The sequence below is a fragment of the Antedon mediterranea genome, chromosome 6 (assembly GCF_964355755.1).
Source record: "Antedon mediterranea chromosome 6, ecAntMedi1.1, whole genome shotgun sequence".
Lineage (NCBI taxonomy): Eukaryota > Metazoa > Echinodermata > Crinoidea > Comatulida > Antedonidae > Antedon > Antedon mediterranea.
The window spans coordinates 25,085,896-25,106,500 of NC_092675.1; the positions used below are offsets into that span (position 1 = coordinate 25,085,896).

General features: G+C 35.7%; 2 protein-coding genes across 2 annotated transcripts; both read right to left on the reverse strand.

Moving 5' to 3' along the window:
• Positions 1 to 17: 17 nt before the first annotated feature.
• Positions 18 to 3,949, reverse strand: LOC140051469 (E3 ubiquitin-protein ligase TRIM45-like). Its single transcript, XM_072096691.1, has 2 exons — positions 3,901 to 3,949; positions 18 to 3,711 (listed from the first exon to the last, which is right to left on the reverse strand). The coding sequence occupies exon 2, from the start codon at positions 3,703 to 3,705 to the stop codon at positions 1,510 to 1,512; it is 2,196 nt and encodes a 731-aa protein (XP_071952792.1). The 5' UTR covers positions 3,706 to 3,711; positions 3,901 to 3,949; the 3' UTR covers positions 18 to 1,509.
• A 655-nt stretch (positions 3,950 to 4,604) lies between these two features.
• On the reverse strand, positions 4,605 to 19,988 carry LOC140051821 (uncharacterized). Its single transcript, XM_072097140.1, has 15 exons — positions 19,927 to 19,988; positions 18,186 to 18,473; positions 13,108 to 13,398; positions 12,428 to 12,541; positions 12,007 to 12,117; positions 11,402 to 11,512; positions 11,067 to 11,180; positions 9,628 to 9,738; positions 9,079 to 9,189; positions 8,792 to 8,902; positions 8,232 to 8,345; positions 7,753 to 7,863; positions 7,432 to 7,542; positions 5,896 to 6,012; positions 4,605 to 5,405 (listed from the first exon to the last, which is right to left on the reverse strand). The coding sequence occupies exons 1-15, from the start codon at positions 19,979 to 19,981 to the stop codon at positions 5,161 to 5,163; spliced, it is 2,115 nt and encodes a 704-aa protein (XP_071953241.1). The 5' UTR covers positions 19,982 to 19,988; the 3' UTR covers positions 4,605 to 5,160.
• Between the last annotated feature and the right edge of the window lie 617 nt (positions 19,989 to 20,605).

Genomic DNA, 20,605 nt, shown 5'->3' on the forward strand with positions numbered 1-20,605 from the left:
ATATATATATATATATATATTTACTAATTTCGGTCTAACAGTGAGGTAACATTTGATTTGATATTAGGGTGCTACCATGAATGGTCTGTCGACCATCCCGCATTTAAGAGCACTTAACAACATCATACAATAAAATGTATAAGCCAGTAATTATGATATGTAATAACAAATCAGTTTATTGATCTGAATAAATCAACATGTATTAATATGTGAAAATATCCGTTTAAACTATATTCTTTCAGAAAGTTAGTGTAGTAAGCTAATCCTATTTAGATCTTTAGTCAAATTAAGGTTTTGTTCAGATAATATTGTTTTAAAAAGAATGATAATCTTACTGACAGTTCAGTAAATTATTAGTATTTATCTGATATTATATCAATGAGATCCTCCTCTACAAAAAAACAGCCTTCAACTTATGGAATTACTGCTATAATTTCTCAAGTGAATGAACAGTGCATTTGGGTTAATAATATTGTGAATAGTGTTGTGAATGAAGCTATCGTAAGCTGTCGTTAATTATAGTGTAAATTCTGTACAATTGAGACACCTCTATTCAGGTGACACCTAATAGTAGCCTAAACACTTTCCAGTGAAACACTACGGCCAACCCTATCAATGGGACATATTACTATGACAATGTGATCGTATCCTAATTAAGCCTAGACTAGAACATCTACAGAAAACATAATTACACATTAGTATTACGAAAATGATATGGCATTTTTTATATCTTTGTGCAAAGCCAAAAAAACTCAATACGCCTAAGGATTCTTGTGATTCAAAACAATTAACTTTATGAGTAATGGTAAAGTAGGAATTATACAATATTGTACATTTGATAATATAAGTACACCCTATAAACACATATAACTACACCTTGTTACAGAGAATGTCTGCTAGGAAAAATGCGCTTATAGAATGTATTATGGTATCATAATTTGAAGATGATCTGATACCGGTGTCTTTTTTTTTATATATACACAGTATATTAATATATTTATACTTGTTTTTCTTATGTGCTGCAATAGATTTTGGTTAAAGAAAATGAAAATGTATGGTTGGTAACAGATAATACTAATCATAACCTTTGACGAAAACATATGACTGTTTTGTATTATACAGTACAACCAGCTATCCCATGGGACACCCTTATTTAAAAAAGACACTTTTTATGTAAAAAGAACGAGGAGAAATAATATGTTTTAACACTGTGGCCAACTCATATTCAGGAAATACACCTATTAAGGGTTCCAATCCAGCGACGGCAAATCCAATCGAACGTCAATGTTTCGTTTTTACGCAGCTACGCGCATATCGATTGGTGCTTGACCGCGTGGAGCGTCGTGAAAAAGAAACATTAGTGTTCGATTCGCCGGACCGGAACCGTGCCGGAACAGGTGTGAAAAGCCCTTTAAGGGGACACTTTTTGTATGGTCCCGAAAGTGTCTCCTTAATAAGGGTTCTATTGTAGTTTAAAATATATTAAATTATTTAGAAAACTGGGTCTACCTAATAAGTGAACAGCTTGATCGAGCTATTACCATAATTCGCAACAGCAACATGCCTAGCATGAACAGCCAATCCGTATGGATACTTGACACCATCTTGTTCCTTGTCGATCCTCTTAATGAATCTATCGTTTCTGAATATTTGAATCTTATGATAACTAGCAATGATGACGTCATCTTCATTATCTACCACCACTCCTGTTGGATATTCTATCTGACCGTCTCCACGTCCTCTGCCTTGACCGAGTATCCGAAGGTAGCGTCCTTCGTTCGTAAAAGCTTGGACACAATTACTTTCAGAATCCGACGCTACAAGTCCCCCTTTTCTAAAAACTGACAGAAACATAGGGCATCTCATATCTCCAATACTAGCCAGACCTCTTGAAATTCTTCGAACAATATTGCCATCTTTTGCGAACTGTACTATACAAGGTCCACCCTGATCCGCCACAAACACGTTCCGGTTACTCTCGCATTCAGACACACCCATTGGATCTTTAAGTGAACTTCTACCAAATCGTCGAACGTAGCTACCGTCTGGTTTACAAACAACTACTTCCCTATACAAGTTATCAGTCATAACTATTTTAGACCTCGAACTAAAGCATAATCCACGTATTTTTCTGTTACCGCCAATATCAATATTACCCGCAAGTTTACCAGTACGATAATCCAATTTGAGGATCTCGCTCGTGCTATTGCAAGCAAGAAGAAGACCGTCGTTTGTAAAACATATATCATGTACGCTGTACGTAGGTGTTTTCCATAGATTTTTTGTCATTATGGTACGTTCTAAACCTCTGTCAACCACGTTAACTTTCACCGGCGATCCTTTCACATGATGATCGTATACTGTTATGTGTAGGCGGCATTTTCCAACAACCTCACACACCCCAGCGATCTTGTAAGATCCATCGCGTTGGTTTGTAAGTTCGGTGACGAATTCTTTTCCAGATTGGTCGATCAAAACTGCTACAATCTCACCTTTTGTCTGAGTCTGCCTTTTCCCGTTAGAATCCTTTGTTTTTAACGTTAAGTCAAATTTCTGACCACGAATAACCTGAACACCTTCCTCACCAACACTCAGTGTACATTGTTGAGGATCAATTGATTTGTATTCCTGTACTTCGCCAAGCTCAATAGTCTCCAGCCGAGAAAGAAAACCTTCCCTAGGCATAAATGTCAGTCTTCCATCATCATCGGGCTCGAGGCTTGGTAGATTACGAAGGAGGGTTGACATACCATTATAAGCTTTATGGGTTGCAAAAAGAGCAATACTGGGGCTTCCGCTGCTAACAAGACTACAGTTCAATCGACGAAGTGTAATAAGATTACATGATGCTAATCGAAGCTGCTCAAGATGGGATTCCAATTTCATATTCTTCTCTGTACTCAAAGCGTTTAACTCTTCGAGAACATTTTCATGTTCAGCCTCAATTATCGATTTAATTTCCTCAAAATATTGATTGATCTGTCTTTCACAACCTTCTGTTGATTCTTTAAGACTGTCTTGTACTTTGGAAATATCATCAATTGCTTCCTCAAGCTTTTCTTCCACCATTAAAGTCTTCTGTATGATTTTAGATGCAAGTAGCTGATACTCTTTAAAAACCTGTACTATTGCCCTGACATCATGCTCCGGTACTTTGTGGGTCGTGACGCAGCACTTTGCACAAATCGGCAATTTACACGTCATGCAGTATACCGTTAGATGTGTCTCTTCATGCACAGGACATTTCATAGATCTTGCGGAGAGTTTTTCACGGTCATCTAGTTTACCATATTCAGCAAGAGTCATAAGTCTGTGAAACTTACTTACAGAGAGTTTACCGTGTAGACCGGCGCATGTTGTACATAGGAAATCAGAACACTCGGAGCAGAAATGACTTGCGTCTTTGCCACAACCAATACAGGAAGAAGTTCTTTTGTTAATCGAATTGTCGGTAAACTCTAACATCCTTCCGATGAAGTGGTTTACTTCAAGTCTGTCTAAGCCTCCTATTGGCATGCTGAACTCTTTACGACATGTGGAACAGCATAGTTTTCCTTCCATCGTAGACATTAGTTTCTTCAAACAACTCAAACAAAAAGAATGAAGGCAATCCAGCGTTCTTGGATCACGGAGTCTTCGAAGACATATTCCACACTCCAGCACCTTGCTGTCAATTTCAAAAAGTTTCTTCACATGCGCAGACATATTTAACTACGTACAGAAAAAAAAAAGAGTTACTATTAAGTTTAAATCAGTAAGTTATTATAAATTAGCATTACTTAGTGCCTAAGTATTGAACACTATTAGTTAGTTTACAAAAACAGTGGGATTATTAAATGTTCGATTAAAAGAAGAAAATATAAGCTTTTTACGAAATACCGGAATAAAAATAATACTTACCGTTGAGTGACTAACTATCAGACAGTCTGTCCGCCTTCACTAATTGTCAAATTGTGTCGGAGATGTTAGGTTTGCGTATGGAAGATTCTGTGACCTTTACCTGGTCTTTGTATAATAGCAGTGATCAGAGACGAAGGGATTTTAAAGTATTAGTTTTAAACTATCAAATCATTTTTTGACAATAGACCGTTCCGTTCCAGAAATCACGCGAGTTTATGAAAAGGCAGGAAGTACACTACAAGTGCAGATTTGTTAACTATAAAATGAGACACTTCTAAATCTCTGTTTTGTTTGAAATAATAAAGTTGATATACTTATACACAGTTGAACGAGTGGCTATAATATCTATTGAATAAAATTAAGAATATAAAAATCTATGGATTTACAGCTTTGCGTCTATAGAAATAGATATAGGCCTATAAAGCCTAAAATTATTCCGCAATATCATTCCAAAAAAGGTGATTGAAAGGGCATGATTTGCATTGTGTATTGATGTGTTTAGATAGCATGGACGATGAATTTAAACCAAATTGATATGCATGAATAAGTCATTATAGTTTCAATGGAATTAGTATTGAATTGAAAATGTATGAGCTCTGATTATTTGAACATCTTTTTGCATCGTAATGGGAAAATAAAATCTAAATATCTTTAACAAATTTTGCATTTTATTTACATCAATTCAAACTAATAATTAAAATTATAATTTAAAGTAATAACACTAATAAAGACATCATTCCCATCATAGTAGTTTGTCATGGCATGCATAAATTATTCTCTTGTCCATTTGCGATAAATATTTAGTTTTAGTCTGATCAAAATTGTATATATACAGTGAAAACAGTGAAAAACTAAACACCAAGGTAATCAGTTCCACGCCGCCCCTTAAGCGTGGTTCCCACTAGCGACGCAACACAATGACGTAACGCAACGCAAGTGAATTGACCAATCACAAGCGATGGCTTATTCGCTTGTGATTGCTAACTGTCTATAACTTCGCTTGTCATTGGTTAAAACGCTTGCGTTGCGTTTACGTCCTTGCGTTACGTTCTAGTGGGAACCAAGCTTTAACTGACACAGTGCGCCGTACATAGTACAGTATTGTTGTTATTTTTCGCAGCCAGACATAAGATCAAAGGACTGTTATGAGTTTCTATCTTGGCAAGGCAATTGGTTAAAGCAGGAGAGCATTTCTCTTTCTACTTCATGTGCAAAAATTTTGTTAATAATGTTTTAAAATGTATCCAAACCTGTAGTAGTTTAAACAGTTGGGCAGGAATAATATACCATATCAGGAGAACTGGTTCGAGGAAGACTTCCAGTCTCTGAATTTAATTCGCATATACTTTCCATTGGATTGAAGCTGATAGATGCACAATTTGAAGAAGAAAGACAGAAGGATAAGCATTCCACTTTGCTTCGGGCAGCAAGTATTTTATATTGGTATCCCGTTAGCCCATTGCTGATATCCGTTTCTAAACAGTCGCTTATAATTAACGAAGTATCTGAAAAACGAAACAAAAACGAGGCGAAGCATGAGCACGTATTCATGGAGCGCAAAGACGTTAACTGTAATGGATGACGTAAACATTCTATTCATTTGCATATCAGCCGTGTAGTTCTGTAAACTGTTGAGGTAACACACATTCGTAGTAGTCAAGACTTCAAGTTACTATTAAAACAATACACGTGAGTATAGTTCTATTTTCTGTAAAAATTGTAATTACTTTTATTATGTGTAAGACAGGTTGGAATTTGATTGGTTAATGATATCAAATACATTGAGGAAACAAGTAGGCCTAAATAAGTTGTTTTTGCACCTTGATGTATTGTATTATTTGGACAAAATTGCATTTTCACGTGTACTGTAGTACACTGTTTAAAACGCCTGTCACTTGAAAATTCATTCACTAATCTTTGCAATGCCCTCACATATACACCAAAGTAAAAACATCTAAAACATTATTACATAACACTATTTATAAAAGTTTTCACCTTGTTCAGAACAATTGTCAGTGTAGTACCAGGCTGGGCAAGTACATTGAAATCTGTTAACGTAGTCATTACACACGCCATTATTTTGACAGGGTGACGAATCACATTCATTTATTTCTGTTAAAAAGAAGTTAAAGCAATAAAATCAATGATAACTGGATTGACTAAACTTCAATTGAAACTACCGGTCAACCCGCTGTTTTGATCAATGTAAATTTGGTATTAGCGCCTAGTAAAAAAGATTTTTAAATAGATGGTAAAACGGGTGTCACGAAACCTCAGACCACGAAAGCTCAGACCCCCTAAGACCTAAGATCACGAAAGCTAAGACCCAACACCTAAGATTACAAATACTAAGATATACTACAGCTTAAAAACAATACTTGTTTATCCATACATAATTTTAAACACAGTTAGGTTTCATTTATTACCATAAATATAATTTAATACTACCGCAAAACATAGATAAACTCACATTATTTTCGCCCGTTGAGTAAATGTATATTTTTTCTTTACAACAAACAAACTTGACGGGTTGTTTGTTGGTATATATTTACTCCATTGTGTTGGTTCAGAGGATGTTTTTCTTACGCACCTGCCTTTCTTGTATTTTGACTCCAAATTTGTTGACTAACTTTATCCTGAACACCACACTTTAAAATTAGGACTTATAAGTACTTTCAGAAGGAGAAACACATAATAACAAATAAATAAATCCTTTAAATTGATGATTTTACAGATGTGTTTCTTTGTATACTGTAATGTAACTCCTCGAGCTCCCCATGCTCAATGTTTTTGTTTCTATGGAGCGCCAAAAGAGCAACAATAATAGTACAAGTATAAAAACAGAAAGAAAACGAAACAAAAAAACCTTAATCATGATTTTTAAATTAAAATTTATTTGCCAGTATTTATTTCTTCGTACTTGCATGATTATACTATAATCATTACAATTTTAATTTTACATTGTTCCATCCACACTGTAGATGGACTCCACAGAGTTTTCAGCCCTCTATATAATTTTTGCTCTTTTGACGTTCCATAGAAACAAAAACATTGAACATGGCCCATGGGGTAGGCCTACTGTACTGTAGGCTAGTCATTTTGTGTGCGAGAAAAACGTCTGTAAAATCATCAATTTAAAAATGTATTTGTTACTTTTTATGTGATTCTTTTTCATGAAAGTGCCAATTCTAAGGTGTGGTATTCAGAATAAATGTTAGGAGTTAAAATACAAGGCAGGTGCGAAAGATAAATATTTGTAATCTTAGGTGTTGGGTCTTAGCTTTCGTGATCTTAGGTCTTAGGGGGTCTGAGCTTTCGTGGTCTGAGGTTTCGTGACACCCATGGTAAAACATTAAATTTAAATTGGATTGATCGTATCGATATGGAGCCACCTTTCTGTTATTGTATAGGCATAATGTTAACAAGTTTAAATGGTTAAGGAGGTCGGTGGGTGTACCCATTAATCATACATAATATAACAATAATATATTTGTATATTCAATAGTATATAACAATGTTGTTAAATATTACCTGTTTCGCAATGTGTGCCACTATAGCCGCCGTCGCATTGACACGTGTATTGGTTTATTGCGTCGACACAAACTCCGTGGACACAGGGTGAAGAATCGCATTCATTCACATCTAAAAAAAATATGCGTAGTGAAGTGGTAAATGTACCATAATATCTAGCGACTTTCTAATGTTTATATTTGTGGTGGTTGTGAAATACTCTTGAACATTTGATAGGTTGATTAATTGATTGGCCGATCAATCTATTACCAAAGGTTGGTCAATGGATTAATTGATAATAATTATAATTTATTTATTGATATAGTTGGTTTAAGTATCCACCTGCGTCACAGTATGTTCCAGAATAACCTGCATTACATGTGCATGTATACATATTCACTGCGTCATTGCAAACACCATTGTTGCATGGAGTTGAAGCACATTCGTCAATGTCTGAAATAAAAATACAGCACTAAATTAAATTACTAAATAAAGAGATTTCTTGCTAACATTAGTTATGTATTGTTTAATCTATGAAGTAGATTTTATTTCTTATTTTACGGCTTGATTCTGTTGATTCGTAGATGGGCTAACTGTACATCATCGCTAACTGCACTATCGCTAACTGTACATCATTATCGCCGTAACTGTATCTACTATCGCTAACTGTAACCACTATACGATAACTGTAACCACTATACGATAACTGTATCTACTATCGCTAACTGTATCTACTATACGCTAACTGTAACTATTATACGCTAACTGTATCTACTATTGCTAACTTAACTACATTGTTAACTGCAATTAGTTGTTTTTACCTGTTTCGCAATGTGTCCCAGAGTAACCGGCATCACAAGTGCAGGTATACTGGTTGACTGCATCATTACATACACCACCATTCTGGCACGGCGATGACGAACATTCATCGATGTCTGTGTAAAAACACATGTAATATACTCATTTTCACTATCCACTCCATACAACTCCAAATAAATATTCACAATGTAATTCTTTCTCTATCATTTAATCCATAGTATAATGTGACAGCTACTTTATGGAGGCAGCTGGTGCCATTAGAAAAACATCTATATTTACAGGTACACCATTTTGGCACACCCCTGCTTGTTAAGATGAAACCCCTATGAAGAAGACACCCTGCTAATATGAGTGAATCTAATGGTTAACTATTAACTATTTTAACGAATAGTTCGGTTGGTTCCAAATTTGTTGTAAGGGTGAAGTCAGTTTATACAGTATACATATTATAGACGAAATCACCATTCATGTGATATAGCTACTGTACATGTATGTTACCCGTTATTCTGGTTCTATAGTATTACATTTATTTATAATACGAAAAAAGATGATGATATTATACCTGTTTCACAATGTGTTCCGGAGTACCCTGCATTGCATGAACAAGAGTACTGATTGACCGCATCAATACAGGCACCATATACACATGGCGATGACGAACATTCATCGATGTCTATAATGCAATTATAAAACTCATTGAGAAACTGATTCAAAATGTATTTAATCATAGATAGCACCGGTGTAGATAATATATAGGTGTACTAGCTTAATAGACTGAATGAGTAACTATTATCAGATAGATCTTCACAGGAAATGTATGAATTATACAAAATGTGTCTCGAATATTACCGGTTTCACAGTATGTTCCAGAATACCCAGCATTGCAGGAACATGTATACTCATTTATACTGTCGGTGCAAGCACCATTGTTGCAAGGAGTTGACGCACATTCATCTACATCTGAAAACAATATAAACATGTTGTTTTGTAATGCGAGTACACAAATTGCACACACATCTTTATTTATTACTACAATCTAGTGATGATTCTTTTTTATGTTCATCTATTCATTATTTGTTCTTGCTTTCCACTTAAGCTTGGTTCCCACTTACGCAACTTAAGTGATTTGACCAATCACAATCGATGGATTATTCGAACAGTGGCTAGTATAGTCAGATCATTTTTCAACTCGATTGCGTTGCACGTACGCAAGGACGTAAGCGCAGTGTAATTGTATCCTTCACGACGCGATAGATCATCATTTATTGCGTCCTGATTGGTCAAATTATTTGCGTTGTGCTTACGTTCTTGTATTGCCTTTTTGGATAGTTGGTATTATCTGATTAATTAATCGTGTAAATATACAGGACTTAACATTTAACTTAGCAGATATTTTACCTGTATCGCAGTTAGTTCCAGAATACCCCGGATTGCAGGTGCAAGTGTATTGGTTAACATGATCATTGCATCCACCATTCACACATGGAGATGACGAACATTCGTTAATATCTGGAAAGAATTATGCGTACAGTTAGAATGGATGAAAACGATATTAATTAATAATTGGAAGAAAGATGGACATAGGGGGGTCCAAAGAGAGGGAATAGTTTGTTTAGTAGTTGTTTATGCGAATATAAAAACGAGTAGATGACCTATTAGGTGTAAATGACGTAGACAATGCTAAAGATAAGGTTAATGAGAAAGAATGATGAACTGTTTGATAGGTTATTTGATTGGCCAATATATTACCAAACTGCTCGGTTATTTTAATTGTAGTAGTATTGAGTATTCACCTGCGTCACAGTATGTTCCAGAATATCCTGCATTACATGTGCATGTATACATATTCACTGCGTCATTGCAAACACCATTGTTGCATGGATTTGAAGCACATTCGTCAATGTCTGAAATACAAATACAGCACTAAATGAAATTACTAAAGAGATTTCTAGCTCACATTAGTTATGTATTGTTTAGTCTATGAAGTAAATTTTATTTGTATTCGATTGCTTGATTCTGTTGATTAGATCAACTGTATCTATCACTAACTGTACATTATCGCCGTAACTTTAACTAATATCGCTAACTGTAACTACTATCGCTAACTGTAACCAGGGAGTTGTAAAATGTGTTTGTTTGTTTTATTTTAAAATAAAAGATAAAAATTACAAATTGCAAAAATAAAATAATTATTTTACAACTCCCTACTGTATCTACTATCGCTAACTGTATCTACTATCGCTAACTGTATCTACTATCGCTAACTGTAACTACTATACGCTAACTGTAACTATTATACGCTAACTGTATCTACTATCGCTAACTGTGACTACTATCGCTAACTGTATCTACTATCGCTAACTGTAACTACTATACGCTAACTGTATCTACTATCGCTAACTGTATCTACTATCGCTAACTGTAACTACTATACGCTAACTGCAACTACTATACGCTAACTGTATCTACTATCGCTAACTGTAACTACTATACGCTAACTGTAACTACTATACGCTAACTGTAACTACTATACGCTAACTGTATCTACTATCGCTAACTGTGACTACTATCGCTAACTGTATCTACTATCGCTAACTGTAACTACTATACGCTAACTGTATCTACTATCGCTAACTGTATCTACTATCGCTAACTGTAACTACTATACGCTAACTGTAACTATTATACGCTAACTGTATCTACTATCGCTAACTGTGACTACTATCGTTAACTGTATTTACTATTGCTAACTGTATCTATCGCTAACTACTATTATTAACTTTACTGCATTGCTGTAATTACATGTTTACTAACTGTAGGCCTAATTACATTATTACCTGTTTCGCAATGTGTCCCAGAGTAACCGGCATTACAACTGCAGGTATACTGGTTGACTGCATCATTACATGCACCACCATTCTGGCATGGCGATGACGAACATTCATTGATTTCTGTGTATTTAAAATTATATTATATATTATATCCGTTTTCACTATCCACTATAAGCCTACAACAATTTGACTGGTTCCAAATGTGTTCAGAATACATTATTTATATTAGACGAAATTACTCATGTGATGTAGCTATGTAGGCCTACATATTTAATCCGTGATTATATGCCGGTTCTGTGGTTACACCTTTTATAATACGAAAAAAGATGATGATATTATACCTGTTTCACAATGTGTTCCGGAGTACCCTGCATTGCATGAACAAGAGTACTGATTGACCGCATCAACACAGGCACCATATACACATGGCGATGACGAACATTCATTGATGTCTATAAAGCAATTATAAAACTGATTAAGAGATTTAAGACTGATTTAAAGATAGATAGATTAACTGAATGGGTTTATTATTTGGATAGATATTCGGACAACCATTCGTTAATCTAGAATTAATTATGTGTATAGTTAGAAAGGATGGAAAATGATATGAATGAATGATTGGAAGAAGGATGGACATAAGCGGACAGGGTAAGTATGTTAAAAGGAAATTTAAAATAATAAATTATAGTTTATACACAGCACAAGTACTTTCTTTTAACTAAGGATGTGGTATGTAAATGTGGGTAGATTTCAGAGTAATAGAAATTAACTCAACACAGGCGAAGTATTCTTAAATGGAGGGATTTTCATATTTAGCAAAATGGTAGCTCTTATCAAATTTAATCAGCAACTCATAATGAATACTTCATTAAAAATAAGTTTGTCAGCGGATTTCGTCACGTTTTATCTTTAAGATATTAATAAATAAGATAATTAATGCATTTACTTGTAGTACAGTATGTCCCTGAGTAGCCACTGTTACATGAACACGTGTAATAGTTGACATAGTCGTAGCAAGAACCATAGTTACAAGGACTTGATGAACATTCATTGATATCTAAATAGAAAACAAACAAAAAAATAATCTTTAGCGTTTCTTTTTGCGATGATGTCAGTTTTATTATATGATCTAAAACATCACGCCAATGAGAACCGTGTTTTCATTGACGAATGTTTTCATGCGAATTTCTTTTGTTATAAAATGTTGATGAAAATAGTAATTAACTCATGTACATTAAGCCTGAGAAAACCAATGATAAAACAAATAAAGTCTGTTTTCCACTATAGGCGAATATGTTCGCGCGAATCCAACGTTTTTCGCAGCAGTAATTCACAATAAACAAGTTCCTGTATAAAATGATATTTACTTGTATCACAATTGGTTCCCGAGTACCCAGCATTACAAGCGCACGTGTAGTAACTTCCATGATCAGTACATGTTCCATATGAACAAGGATTCGGTGAACAATCATTGACAGCATCTAAATCAAAATTCACAATTAAAATAAAATGTAGGCTTACTGATTATTTAAATCATGTTATTCTCATTTGTTATTTTCAGAATATCTGATCTTACAGCTTTCAAAATTTGTTTACAATACACAATTTTTTAAATATCCACCATACAAGAACGAATACATTGGCACTATTGCATACTTTAGGCCGTACGCCAAAACCATTCGACCCGTTTATTCATTCACTATATAAATTCACACATGAAATTATAGATAAATATAGACAAGTAAATAATTTTTTTTTCTAATTGACTCTAGGCCTACATTTGTTTCAAAATAATACAAAGGTCATATTATAAAAGAAAGTTAAAACTGTTCCAATTTGTAAACGTTAATACAAATAGGCCTAAACAATAGGCCTATTGTAAATTCATATTGTGATATTTCTAAAAAGGAAAGGTCACTATTGAAGACATGTAAAATATATACGTGTTTTCCATATTTATATCGGAATATAGAAAATGTTGCTATCAGCATAATTCGATTGATCAATTTAAAGCAATAGTCATCAATATAATATTGTAACTACTTACCACATGTTACGCCAGCGTCTTCGGAATGTCCACAATTATGAACACCCCATCCTGCATGTCCACAGTCCCAGAGGTAAGATTCCGAACCTGTGCACGCCATATCATCAAGCCATATATTTCCCGTTCCTTCTCCCCATGAGTTGACAGCATAAATAGCCCCTTGGTATCCTAGTTGACGACAAACAACATTCGCGTCGTTTATGTCAAAGCCATCGTCACAAACAGTGCCCCATACGCCATTATAAAATATATTTATTCTTCCATATGTTGTATAAGTCAATGACATAGTATCTAAAAACAGTATACATTATTATTAAACTTAATAAATATTAATATGCAGTTAAAAAAAGGTAAGTGAATTTGAACATAAAAACCCTGATTTCACGCCACTTCTTTAGTTATATTCAAGAGAACGAAAGCATTACAAAACAGTATCACATGGAAGCTTATAGTTTACTAAGACCAAACAAATGGGACTCGGACTGGGCATGCACACATCCCAAAGAACGTATGGGAGAAGAGAGTCTATGAAAACATCTCGGACTGGGCATGCGGACACCACAAGGCACGTTTTGGGAGATAAAGAGAGTCTGATTGCATTGGTCTATGAACGTATCCGGATATTCTCCCCCTGGACATTTACCCCCGGAAAACTACCCCCCCCCCCCCCGGACAACCACCACCTGGACCACTACCCCCTTAGGACAACTACCCCTTTAGGACAACTAGCCCCCGGACAACTACCCCCTTAGGACAACTACCCCCTTAGGACAACTACCCCTTAGGACAACTACCCCCCGGACAATTATCCCCTAGGAACAATTACCCCCCGGACAATTACCCCCCGGACAATTACCCCCCGGACAATTACCCCCTCCTCCCCGGGTGCGATTTTTTTTTCGTACATAAGTTGGGGACCCCCTCATGAAACGTCACAAAATAAACATGAATAATTCATCAGTTAAATTTGTTGTTCCGTGTGCACCCAAGCGTATAGCAACAAGAAGTGATTACACAACTGCGATACGATACTTTCTACAGTAGGCCTAGGATTCTAAGTCAATTCACGTGATTGCCTTCGCGCACTCTTCTTCACACAAAATGTGTCGAGTCGAGGCTAATCGACAGCTAGGCAAGACATTAAACTAAGTAGTAATTCATTGGACATAGCCCAAAGAAAGCTTAGTTAGACCCACAATAATAAAGAATGTGTATAATTTGTGTACTGTATTTTTTTAATTCTACTATTTTATTATCAAACAATATGCATGTACTTAAAGGAACTTAAAAAATGTGCGTATATGAACAAATGAGATGGGAAGATTAGACCCACGAAAATAAAAAATGTATTTTTGTGTAATGTTTATTGTTTAATTTTGCTGACTTATTACTCGGATTGTGTCATCCACACACACGTCACACACACCACCTACACAGCTACTACTAGGCCTAGAATAGACATGGGTTTAGAGACTAATAATTAGGCCTAATAGTATTAAAATAGAAACTATAATTTTAACACGTAATTCTTTAGTAATAAATTATATTAAAAACACCATAAACTAAAGGCTGATTATTTCGACAATCCACACAGAAACGCCGCTATTCTATGAAATCGCACGCCGCAACAACAGCGGAGATAGGGGTGTCACGAAACCTAAGACCACGAAAGCTCAGACCCCCTAAGACCTAAGATCACGAAAGCTAAGACCGAACACCTAAGATTACAAATATTTATCTTTCGCACCTGCCTTGTATTTTAACTCCCAACATTTATTCTGAATAGAATACCACACCTTAGAATTGGCACTTTCATGAAAAAGAATCACATAAAAAGTAACAAATACATTTTTTAAATTGATGATTTTACAGACGTTTTTCTCGCACACAAAATGACTAGCCTACAGTAGGCTACAGTATGCCTACCCCATGGGCCATGTTCAATGTTTTTGTTTCTATGGAACGTCAAAAGAGCAAAAATTATATAGAGGGCTGAAAACTCTGTGGAGTCCATCTACAGTGTGGATGGAACAATGTAAAATTAAAATTGTAATGATAATAGTATAATCATGCAAGTACAAAGAAATAAATACTGGCAAATAAATTTTAATTTAAAAATCATGATAAGTTTTTTTGTTTCGTTTTCTTTCTGTTTTTATACTTGTACTATTATTGTTGCTCTTTTGGCGCTCCATAGAAACAAAAGCATTGAGCATGGGGAGCTCGAGGAGTTACATTAGTATTACAGTATACAAAGAAACACATCTGTAAAATCATCAATTTAAAGGATTTATTTATTTGTTATTATGTGTTTCTCCTTCTGAAAGTACTTATAAGTCCTAATTTTAAAGTGTGGTGTTCAGGATAAAGTTAGTCAACAAATTTGGAGTCAAAATACAAGAAAGGCAGGTGCGTAAGAAAAACATCCTCTGAACCAACACAATGGAGTAAATATATACCAACAAACAACCCGTCAAGTTTGTTTGTTGTAAAGAAAAAATATACATTTACTCAACGGGCGAAAATAATGTGAGTTTATCTATGTTTTGCGGTAGTATTAAATTATATTTATGGTAATAAATGAAACCTACTGTGTTTAAAATTATGTATGGATAAACAAGTATTGTTTTTAAGCTGTAGTATATCTTAGTATTTGTAATCTTAGGTGTTGGGTCTTAGCTTTCGTGATCTTAGGTCTTAGGGGGTCTGAGCTTTCGTGGTCTTAGGTTTCGTGACACCCGCGGAGGTAGGCCTAGAATCGTACCGCACTTGTGTTATCACTTCTTGTTGCTATAGGCCTACGCTTGGGTGCACACGGAACAAGAAAATTTAACTGATGAATTATTCATGTTGATTTTGTGACGTTTCATGAGGGGGGTCCCCAACTTATGTACGAAAAAAAAAATCGCTCACCCCGCGGACAACTACCTCTGACACAATACTCCCCGTAGGACAACTACTTTCTGGACAATACTCCGAGGGCAAATAATCTTTTAGGACAACTACCTCCGTAGGACAACTAACCCCTGGACAACTACCCTCGGACAATTACCCCCTAGGAACAATTACCACTGACAATTACCCCCGGAGAATTACCCCCCCCCCCCCCCGGGTAATTACCCCGCGGACAACTGCCTCTGACACAATACTCCCCGTAGGACAACTACCTCCTGGACCTGGACAATACTCCGAGGGCAAATAATCTTTTAGGACAACTAACCCCTGGACAACTACCACCCAGAAAACTATCCCTTTAGAACAACTACCCCCCGGACGGACAACTACCACCCAGACCATTCAACAACCTGACTCTGCAACAGCGTATAATAGGAATTAATAACTATATTTTAATTCGTTACTTTGACGAATTACTATTCATTATTGTAAACAAAAGTAAAAGATTGAACATAAATATAGCCTGGTATAAACTGAAGATTGTCACACATGATCATAGGATAGTCGAACGTATTATATAGTACTCCCTGTATTCGCTAATAATAATAATAATTTTTGCGTCAGGACAATGCTTCGATAACCACTGGTCTTAAAAGAATTAATTTTTGTCTCAAATTTGTCATTGTATTTTTGTACACTTGAAGAATAATATCACTTTTGATATTTGACCTCAATGTTCACTCACCGAATAAACGGCGATCTTTAAATAAATTCCCCTCAAATAAACGGTGACCATGTCACTCTCATGACACATCATATGGAATAATCGGCGTCTATTTCCATTAGATTATACCCCCTCCCATTGAATAAACAATTTCTTCCAATAAATGTCCACCTAAAAACCACCTAAACAATAAACAGCCCAGGCCGTTTTTTTCAATAAATACGGTACTTTAAATCTAGCACATCTAGGGCCTAGCGTACTGTTAAACAGAATAATCGGTTAAAAACGGGTGTTTCGAAACTAGAGACCCGAGACCAGAGACCATGAGACCCGAGACCCAATACGAAAAGGGAGACCTAAATATACGAAAAGGGAGACCCACGTACGAAAAGGGAGACCCCACTATACGAAAAGGGAGACCCCACTATACGAAAAGGGAGACCCTAATATACGAAAAGGGAGACCCAAATATAGGTCTCCCTTTTCGTATTGGGTCTCGTGTCAGGTCTCTGGTCTCGGGTCTCTAGTTTCGAAACACCCGTTAAAAACAGATGATTTCATTTTTACAGAAACCGGTCCTATATATTTGTCTACTTTTAGATTGGGGGGGGTGGGTAGTTGACAAGGGGGTAGTTGACCGGGGGGTAGTTGACCGGGGGGTAGTTGTCCTAAGGGGGTAGTTGTCCTAAGGGGGTGGTTGTCCGAGGGGTAGTTGTCCGGGGGGTTGTTATCCTAAGGGGTTGTTATCCTAAGGGGGTAGTTGTCCTAAGGGGGTAGTTGTCCGGGGGGTAGTTGTCCGAGGGGTAGTTGTCCAAGGGGTAGTTGTCCTAAGGGGGTAGTTGTCCGGGTGGTAAACATCCGGGGGGTAACTGTCTAGGGGGTAGGTGTCCTAGAACCGTCTATGAAAACATCTCTGCTGATAATATTGCAGGAAATATTTTTGACAAATGTTTATGGATGAAGAATTGTTTGATTAAGCCCGTTTTCCACTAGGTAAATTTGTTTGCGCGATCCAACGTTTCGCAGAGAAAAGATCGCGCTACCATTTCCAATACAAGAGCGAATAGCTGCGATTTTCATTTCCAGTGTGTGTCACACGATAACGCGACAACATTTTTTCATGGAATACATTTTTGTAATAAATAGTATACAAATATTGAATGTTTATTTGTTTGATGGTGAAAATAATTCATGAATTAAAATATTTACTGATCTATTTTAACGAAGCGCAGCCGAGTTGAAGTAGAGCAGTCAATTCTTCATCAATTGAAATATTCTCTCCAATCAACGAATGCAAAACATTTATTATTTGTTTTATAACATACCTACATTTATTCAATGCAACCATCGTGAATTATTGACGGATGCAAGGCCGGAAAGGCTATAGGCCATTCAAAAAGGCAGTGCTACAACTTTTGACGCGGAGACGTATACTGCAGTTGACTAGAAAAATACCTACCACATGTTACGCCAGCGTCTTCGGAATGTCCACAATTATGAACACCCCATCCTGCATGACCACAGTCCCACAGGTAAGATTCCGAACCTGTGCACGCCATATTATCAAGCCATATGGTTCCCGTTCCTGCTCCCCATGAGTTTATGGCAGAAGAAGCCCTAGGGTATCCTAGTTGACGACAAACAACATTCGCGTCGTTTATGTCGAAGGCATCGTCACAAACAGTGCCCCATGCGCCATTATAAAGATGGATTCTTCCATACCATGTGTAAGTCAAGTACATAGAATCTAAAACAGAATATGTAATTTTTTATTTTATTTATTTTTGTTATACAATTTTCAAAAAAACAACATGAAATACATAATATCGGTGCAGCACCCTGCGGATTGCCATGAGTAAGCACTTTCGGAGTGGTACTGCACTTCAAACATACACAAGAAGTAAAACAATAAAAATACATAAGTTATAAAAAAAATTAAAAAGTTTATAAAGGCCTAAATTAGTATTACAAACTAAAATGAGGGTAAAGTTCACTTATAATAATAAGCGCAATAATATTTAATATAAATAAGTAGAGTAATTAGTAAAAATTAAAAATAGATGATTTGATAGTGCATACAAAATACAACTAGCAGAACTATTACAGAAATGTAAAAACCCCACGGATCTGTAAGCTAAAGATCACAGGTTTGAATCATAAAGACATTCTACATTTAAGCACAAACTAATCCCACGGATCTGTAAGCTAAAGATCCCAGGTTTGAATCATAAAGGCATTCTACATTCAAACACAAACTAACCCCACGGATCTGTAAGCTAAAGATCACAGGTTTGAATCATAAAGACATTCTACATTCAAACACAAACTAACCCCACGGATCAGTAAGCTAAAGATCACAGGTTTGAATCATAAAGACATTCTACATTTAAGCACAAACTAACCCCACGGATCTGTAAGCTAAAGATCACAGATTTGAATCATAAAGACATTCTACATTCAAACACAAACTAACCCCACGGATCTGTAAGCTAAAGATCCCAGGTTTGAATCATAAAGGCATTCTACATTCAAACACAAACTAACCCCACGGATCTGTAAGCTAAAGATCACAGGTTTGAATTATAAAGACATTCTACATTCAAACACAAACTAACCCCACGGATCTGTAAGCTAAAGATCACAGGTTTGAATCATTAAGACATTCTACATTCAAACACAAACTAACCCCACGGATCTGTAAGCTAAAGATCACAGGTTTGAATTATAAAGACATTCTACATTCAAACACAAACTAACCCCACGGATCAGTAAGCTAAAGATCACAGGTTTGAATCATAAAGACATTCTACATTCAAACACAAACTAACCCCACGGATCTGGAAGCTAATGATAACAGGTTTGAATCATAAAGACATTCTACATTCAAGCACAAACTAACCCCACGGATCTTCAAGCTAAAGATCACAGATTTGAATCATAAAGACACTCTACATTCAAGCACAAACGTTCGTAGATGCGATGAAGAAATTTCAGTTCATTTCATTTCATTATTTATTTGGTCTATTTGAGTTTATACATAAAAAAACAAAACTTAAATTTGGGAGACCAGGGTCAACCTAAGTGAACTTAATCACTGTAGCTGAGCCGGTAGACCCAACCCCAAAGATCATGTTATGTGATTTATATTTATAATTAACAAACATAAATAAATGGAATATTGTTTAAATACAAATACTTACAAGCATTGGCTGACCGCAGCATAAATGCGACTCCAACAAAAAGGATTAGCTCCATGCTTATGCACGTAATACTTTCCAGTGACTGACGTCGCTGGCTAATTAACGTGTGGTCTAATTTAAATCAATATTAGTTAATATCGTAGTAACAAGAATTATTGCCAATAAATAAGATAGTGGATCAATGATGTTTCCGTTGGTTTCTTTGTAAATTACTTGGTACTCTGCTCAAGCGTCTAGTTACAATCTATAATATTAATTGTTTTATTCGTGTTAATTTTTTCCTCTTCTTTGATGTCAACACACTTTCGACAATTTCAGTTTCTACCTTTAACAATAATAATAATTCTGATTTCTATAAAGGTAATTAATTAATCGTTAATATATTATAGTATAGTTACAATTTATAAAATGATTATGAATAATGTTGGTAAATGTTTATAATAATTGTACAATGATTGTGTTAAGTATTATATATATGTTTCTCTTGTCCGTCCATCTTGAATACTGTAGTGTTGTGTCTAATTCGTTTTCGTCTGTTCATAGTACCCGTCTTCAAAGAGTCCAAGATCGTTTTGTTTGTTTTGTGTATTCTACTTGTCACTGTCCTCCTTTGTCTGTCTCTCTTCTTTCGCTTGTCTCTCGTCTTTCTATGTTCGATCTTCAGTTTTTGTATAAATGT